A 7,763-nucleotide genomic window follows, 5' to 3' on the forward strand; every position below is an offset into this window, starting at 1 on the left:
AGGATAGGATAGGATAGGATAGGATAGGATAGGATAGGATACAACATCTCTGTCAGGTGCTATGATTGGCACTGTAAAGATAAACTTAGTGAAATTTCCTTTTCATAAATGGCACAGCCATGCCTCATGCTGTATTATGGTGGAAGAAATGGGACAAAAGTCTTCCTGATGGCTGCGATTTTTTTTATTCCAGTATCCAGTGTATCTCACACAATTACCAAAGCACTTTCCAATGGCAGTCTGCATGCATTAGGAAATGTCCCTCTGTTCTGAATTTCAGAACTCTGAATTTCAAAAACGAGGCAGAAATAAGGCACCTGACAATTTGATAATACAAGTGTCCTTGTCYTGGGAAAAGACAAGGGCCACCTGTCACAAATTGTATCGAAAAGACTTCCAGCAAGATACTGTCAYAGGCAGAAACTACTCCTTCAGGGAATTTCCATTATTTTAATTTATTTACCAATTAACAATCTATTACATACAGATTCTGGTATCAAGGGAGACTGAAAAAAACAAACAACCCTGAGGAAAAACCTTGTTTCCCTTTAGATACTTCTTCCTTCCTCCACCTTTTTAGCTCCTCACCCCAGGCAATGGTCAGCCCCTTTRCTGAGGTAGTGGCCTGTGCAGGAGACTGGGGCCAATGCGTACCAGGACACAGCTCCTCGGGGCTGCATGTGTAAGCTCCTGCTCCCTTGGCTCCAGCCCCTGCCCAGGAATATTCTTCTTTATTCCCTCCTTCTGCTCCAGTGAGGACCTCTCCCCTTCTTCTCCACCCACTCTGGCCTCGTTTCTCCTTTTGTTGGTGTTCACTACCCTCACTGGTTTATGTGGTCTTGAAGAGAACAGTGTATACCTGTGTTAGATACATTCTGACACCACCTACAGATRAGGCCACTGGGGATATTAGAAATTAAGACTGTATTGATGAGTCCCCCACAGACCTTGTAAAGATGCAAGTACAATCTGCTTAAATGTGAGGCACCAGATATCCCTCTCAGCTGTCTTCTAGGCAAGTCAAATATACATATCAGCTTTCCTTTTCACCATTTCTTTAGCATTGGGAAACACAAGGAAATGTTATTGTGTGAGTATTTACCTAGGGGGTAATATGTCTAAACAGCAATTCAGTGGGATTTGACTTTGAAACTTTCAACAAATGCAACAAAACAATCAAGAGAGCTTGTGCCTTCATCCGAAAAATACCAGAAAGCTGGCTGAAATACCAGAAAGCTAGCTGGCTGAAAGTCTTATAGACCAGCTCCTGGTTCTGTCTCAAAAACCATTTCTGATTTTATCCTATTAGGAATTAATACGAACCACATAGCAGGCCACATAGCAGGGAACAAGGACAAGAATCCAGCTTCTGGGAGAATACTGGAATATACTTCCTTTYTCAAGTTAGTTCTGAAATAAGAGTTGGTGGAGTCATCTTCCCATGCCATAGGTGAAATCACCAAGTCTTAGAGCTAACCAAAGAACACCAACTGAGCCCAGTGTACTGGGTACCATRACTGGATAGCTCCTGTCATTAGGACAGTTCCTGCCTCTTGACCACGACCAGAGTTTGTCTCAAGCTCCTGAGAAACCAGAAAGAAACTGGCTAGGGCAAATGGTTAAATTTTATTTTCTGCCTTGTTGAGCTTAATATAGTCAGTAACTCTACATGGCCGTTTTTTAAAGTGAATGCATTTAGCTGGACACCATCTCTTCATGTCTGCTGCAATGTCAGTGAATCCTCCACCACGTTGTCCAATGCCAGGTTTTCCTAGAAATTGTCTTAGTGTCTGGCTATGGATAGGTGTGTCTCTCTAATTGATTCCCAGCAATGTCTATTGGTCTCCCTAGTTGTCTCYGTGTAAGAGAGGCAATCTTTTCCAGCTCGGTAACTCTTTGACACTAAAACCTAAGCGTCCAGATGTGTCAGAAACTGAAATAGTCCATGYCTCAAACATTGATATWAAGTTTTGCTCATTATAGCAAAACRGCATAAAGGAGCCATCAAAACCCATCCCTCCCTAAATAACTTTGGACTGAAAGTCAAACTGCTGACATTACATAAAGGGAAACCCATTCCTCAGTCATGGCAGGCCCAGTGTGAAGTAAACAAATTAACAAGGAAAAGAATGTGAGCCAAATCCAGCAGCTGTGCTAGGAATCATCTCTGGCTTGCTTCGAGGCAGGAGAGGCCATAGTCCATAGACCCATTTGCTGGAAGCAGGTTTGTATAGATTTGCCCCCTAACTGAGGTGGGGGGAGGAAGTTTCAGTGTGTTGTAACCTCTGCTCAGGGGCAGTGAGCTAATCCTCCCTCACACAAAGTGGCTRTGGAACCCCCAACCCCGGAAAAGTCACATCCATGGGACATTCACGTGAAGAGGAACTGTTGGGGGCGACGTAATGCATCAAAGGCCCCCCAGAGTGCCCCCCAGAGTCATTCCTGAGGCTTCGAACCACAGGACTGCAGGTGATGCARCAGACCCAGGAACTGCTGTAAGAGACAATGCCAAATCCCCCCACCCCCCAGAGGCGTGGGTGGGTTTTCCTACCAAGCCTGGGTGATATTAACCCATGTGATTCTATGTTTTTCAGGGGGAGCATCACCACCAAGAAGACCAACTAGGGAAGATCAATGGAACATCGTTGAGATCACAGATGGTGATATTTTCTTTATTCTGTCACTCCCTTCCTGTCCCCCCCCCCCCCCCCCCCCCCCCTTTTTTTTTTTTTTTTTTTTTTTTTTCCCCCCCCCCCCCTCCCCCCCCCCCCCCCACCTATTTTTTATTTGTTCTCTTCTTTTGTCTCTCCTTCTTTACCACCAAATAAAATCCATACTATTGTCACTGGCATATGGTCTCGTTAACACCTTAATTTGGGCTGAGGCATTTCTAATCGTTTTAATAACCAGATTATTACCAAGTAGCTTGCCCCTTTYTCCGTTTGACAGAGACCTCCAATGTAAACAGCTCTTACTCTAACATAGTGTCAATCCATTCAAGGAAACTGAGAACTGAATAYGGGAGAAGCTATCACTGAGGTCACGCTAATTAAAACTTAGATTTCAACAAGTTAGGAGCTGCAGGAAATAGCTTCTCAGCACCTGCCTCCTAGACAAAGTCAGAGCGGACATACCTGTCTCAGAACACCTGTGCACGGAAAAGGGAATCACCAGGATCTGATCTATCTTCGGTGCTGAGCACAGCAGAAGATACATAACCCTGCTCAGAGTCTGGCTGGCTGTTTTATGCTCACAGATGCCAAGCCTGTCTCCTCTAGATGGGAGAGAAGAAATACCTAAAACTTCTCTTTGCAAGTATTGGCAGGAGGGAGGGAGCTGCTTCTTTCAAAGGCAAGGAGAAGGAGTGCCTGGCTGTGACATTGTCTGGACACCTCTCTAGCACTGTCACATCTGAGCTTAATKTTCTTTTCAGCCAGAAGCCACTCAAATCACTGTCACTTTCCAGTGTTAAGAACATCATGCTGCAGGATAGTTTTTGGACTTGGAAAGATCCTTTTCATCATTGCTACTGCACAAAGGTTTGGCAYATCACACCGGTGATATTCTTGTGATCTACCAATTACAATCGCTAACCCTTGTTTCAAAGTCTTTTATTTCCTCCACTGTCATTTTCTTGTTTTGTAAACCTGTTTACTGAATGAGCAAACACTGCAAGATATACAGCATCGCTGTCTGTGTTTTGCTCTCAGACAGAAGAATAATCTTTAGTGGTGAAGTAACAGCTGCAGCAGATTTCGAGAAAACAAGAAACAGAAGTCTAGTTTTTCTGATTGCTAATACCAGGTGGGAGATACTTTGCAGGCGCCTCTGGTGCCATGGGCTGGCTAAGGCTATCCTGCAGGCACGGACTGACGGGAGGGCTATGCATTGCACAGCACAGGCACACTGCCATGTGATCCCCTTAACTCCTCAATATGCATTYGTCATCTGCTGGGGATCACACCTCATCTCCCACCTTTTAATTGTGCAGCCTCCTTCTTGCAGCATGGAAGCTAGTTCTGTATTTAATATTGTAACACCAGTCTTACTGAATCCATTAGACATTGTGGAAGTCCTTTCCCTAGGCTTGTTACCTGTTTATAAACCCAAGGATTACATTAAATCCTGTTTACAGGGAATTCAAGGCACTAGATCCCAAGCGGTGCCCCCAAATTCACTTAAAATCCCCACTGTGCGCCACTGCATATGAGCTTTCATGGGACAATTGTGCATGGCACAGTCTTGATGCCAGAGGCTCTTTCCTCCTGCTCTACCTGAGTCTTCCCCTTGTTACAGGCCCAGCACTCACCCGACTCGCCAGTGAGTTAGTTCAGCTCGCTATAAACGAAGAAAGTCACTTTCTTTTTCTGGGATACGGTAAAAGAGCGGCCAGGAAACGGGAGCACACGGCTACCCGAGACCGAGGAGGGTGCGGTGGGACGGGCAAGGGGAGCCTGGTCGGAGCTCCTGCCCATCCCGGGGTGCCCGTGAGTCACGGCGAAGGAGGGCCCTGGCCGCGCCCCCCCCCCCCCCCCCCCCCCCCGGAGAAAAATCCGCGTTTCTTCCGCGGCCCTGAGGGAAAAGAGTGGCTCTGAACTCCTCTCTCCTTCTCCCTCTTCCTCTCCCTCTCCTCTCCCCCGGCGCCGTCACAGACCGCACCGTCGGGCCCCGGCGTGGGACGCGCCCGCGGCGAGGAGCAGCCGCCGGCAGCCCGTGCCCGCCTCGCCCATGGAGGAGCCGCGGGACCCCGCGGAGCGCTGCTCCTGCCGCAACACCGACTGCCTGGAGCGGCCGCTGCGCCGGCTCTTCGAAAGGCTGGCGAGCGGCTTGGCCGCCTGCCCCTGGCCCTTCCTACTGGTGCCGGTGCTGCTGTCGGGGGTCCTGGGCGCCGGCTTTATTTTCCTGCCGCAGCGGCAGGCGAACGACATCGAGAGGCAGTTCACCCCGACGTGGGGGCCCGCCAAGGCCGAACGCGACTTCGTGCGGCGACACTTCCCGCACAACGACTCGGAGCGCTTCTCCGCCCCGCGGCTGCCCACCGAGGGCGCCTACGCCGCCCTCATCGCTGTGGCGACCAACGGGACCTCGGTCCTGGAGCCGGCGGCGTGGGCGGAGGTGCTGCAGCTGAACGCGACCGTGCACGACGCCGAGTACGAGCGGCTCTGCGCCCGCACCGCCGGCCGCTGCGCCAGCCCCAACCCGCTGCTGTCGCGGCATGCGACACCGCCCGAGCCGGGGAGACTCCGCTTCCCCGTCAACGACAGCGTCTTCCTGGGGACCGCGCTGGGCGGCGTGGAGACGGACGGCGGCCGGGTGCGGAGGGCGCGGGCTCTGAAGCTGATGTATTACCTGCGGGAGGACGGCCCCGGGGCGCAGGACAGCCGGCAGTGGCTGGAGAGCTTCCTGCAAAACATCACTTCCAAAGTGGCGGAGCTGCGCCTCGTCTCCATTCAGGTAACGCAGAGCTGGTGCCGAGGGTCGGCAGGAAGGGAAAGTAGAGGGTGGCGGGAGAAGGCGGGCGGATTGCGAGGGCAATGCTCCTCTGCCGCCGTGTTGTTTGTCCTTGCCTGTGCATGTGTACGAAGACTAAGAACAAAAGTGCTTCATCGTTTCTTTCCTTGTTGTTTTAACGGCAGGTGACGTACTTTACCTCGCTGTCCAGACAACAGGAGTTTGAAGGAAATACCAAGASTGTGATCCCACTCTTCTCCRTAACGTATTTCTTGACAATAACGTTTGCAGTCRTCTCTTGCCTAAGGTAAAATGTCTCTAAGCTATGGCTCAATGARCARTGATCTCTGCTCTTCTTTACCYGCCTCAGYTGGTTTCTTCTCTTGAAGGCRTTCTTGAAGCTGCAGACTTCCTGTAACATTTAATAATAGGCAAAATGTATTTCATTACRTTTTCTTGTCTATCTATGCATATGTTCCACCTGCTTCAATGGGGTTCAAAATAAATATCAGATACCTGAACAAGTGTTCAGTGCAGACATGACCAGTTTGAATGCTCACCTTCTAGAGAAATTAATGKTGTCCAGTGCTGACACCTGGCATCTCTCCTAGCATCTTTTATCAGTTATTCTCTTGAGACAGRGTATTCTTGGTGTCTGTGAAATATTTGAAAGATAATTAAGATATTTCTTGCAATGTTTTCAGACTGAGCTGTATAMGAAACAATATCTGGCTTGCAAGCTGTGGAGTGCTTTCTTCTGGCCTAGCTGTATTAAGCAGCTTTGGATTGATGCTSTTCTGTGGAGTGCCCTTTGTGGTCACTGTAGCAAATGCACCGTTCCTGATTCTGGGTAAGTAGAAAAAGTGAGTTGGATTCAGATGCCAAGACTAAAGTGAAGTTACAGMAACCTAATSRTGTCAGTCTTCTATGGTGTGAGCATCASATCATGCAACATTCTGTCTTGTATGAGAGRAGATACCCAGAGGTGCAGCCTCCTCAGGGCACCTACAGGTGGGTGAGCCCCTCAGCTCAGCTCATCTGTGTTCTGGCACAAGGGCAGATTTTCCCAGAACACAATGCCTGATCTAGATCCACTGTTCCTGTGGGAATACTGTAAGTGAGAGAGTGGTAAGGTTAGCACTTCTGGAATTGTTCTGGTGGCCGTGGAAACATAAGCAGGATGATGAATCCTCTCCAATATAACATCTGTGTACTAGCCAGTCTCATTCAGTTACACAACTGAAGTGATGCACCTTTATTCAAGCAGGTCCCCCCAAAAACCCAAGGACGTTGGTATCATTGCATCCCTGTTACTGACGGCTAAACAGCCAGTGCAGAACTTTCCAAATACTGTTAGAAAGTATTGCTGCAAACAAATATCTGCTTTTAAAATCCTTACTGGTCTCCTAWATTATTCATTCATGTGATATTTTCTTGGGCTTTGTCTCATGCTGAGGAAAGGACATGGAGCTCCCAGATTGACAGAGACTGTGCATTGTCCTATCTGTCCAATGCATATGCTCCTTARGGCAGGCACTGGTTCTTTGTTTCCTTCATTTTTTATTTACTTTTGTTTGCTCATCAATTACAATGGCGCTGAATGTCAAAAAGACCCTTTTGTATACCTGAGAAAGGGCTTAAGTCTCTTCAGATCTTCAGAAATAACATGCAGATTTTTGCCTTCCTTGCATTAAAGCAAACAAATTCTCGGTACATCAGAGGATTTGGTTTGATGGCTGCTTGGTTTCTGGAAGCAGCCTGGCTCACTGCCATCSAGTGGTACCTTCTGACAYGCTGCTTAATTYGTCTTTGCATGTTTACTGGCAGWTGTCTGTTCAGGCAGCAGGCAGTGCTTTCATCTCTTCTTCTGTGCTTGGCTAAATCTCACTCTGCTATTCAAGCAGCCCTTGCTTTCGCTTTTGTGTGATTAATTTCATTGGAGAGAGGAGCCCTYGACAAGATGGCAAAATACTGAAAGGTGTGTGAAAAAATCTTGAGAGTTAGCAGAGCTGAGAGAAGCCCGTTAGCTCTTCCTTCTTGAACTTCAKSTCACTTAGTCTGTCGTCTTAGCAAAAMCCCAAGCTTGGCATCTGCTCTTCCTGACAGGGTTTCCCAGGAATCTGGTGGGTAATACTTGTGAGCGCATCAGTACAAATGTGAAGATAAATGAATAATAAATCATGAATAAGTGCTGARAGATAAACTGGAGAGAAGTGGAGGACAAAGGGCAAAACAAATTGAGTCAGAGCTTAAAACTGTGAGCCACTGGAAAACTGGAATCAGTGTTCTCCTGTATGATAGCAACTGCTCTT

General features: G+C 48.1%; 1 protein-coding gene across 1 annotated transcript; it reads left to right on the forward strand.

The window, feature by feature from the left end:
- Positions 1-2,402: 2,402 nt before the first annotated feature.
- LOC130578238 (patched domain-containing protein 3-like) lies at positions 2,403-5,758 on the forward strand (the record flags this gene model as incomplete). The annotated part of the gene is made up of 4 exons (XM_057374179.1): positions 2,403-2,469; positions 4,297-4,429; positions 4,548-5,454; positions 5,637-5,758. Coding segments are annotated over exons 1-4 (1,229 nt in total), but the record flags the coding sequence as incomplete, so codon positions are not given.
- Positions 5,759-7,763: the final 2,005 nt, after the last annotated feature.

The sequence above is a fragment of the Malurus melanocephalus genome, unplaced genomic scaffold (assembly GCF_030028575.1).
Source record: "Malurus melanocephalus ecotype Western Australia unplaced genomic scaffold, MMel_1.1 scaffold_218, whole genome shotgun sequence".
NCBI lineage: Eukaryota > Metazoa > Chordata > Aves > Passeriformes > Maluridae > Malurus > Malurus melanocephalus.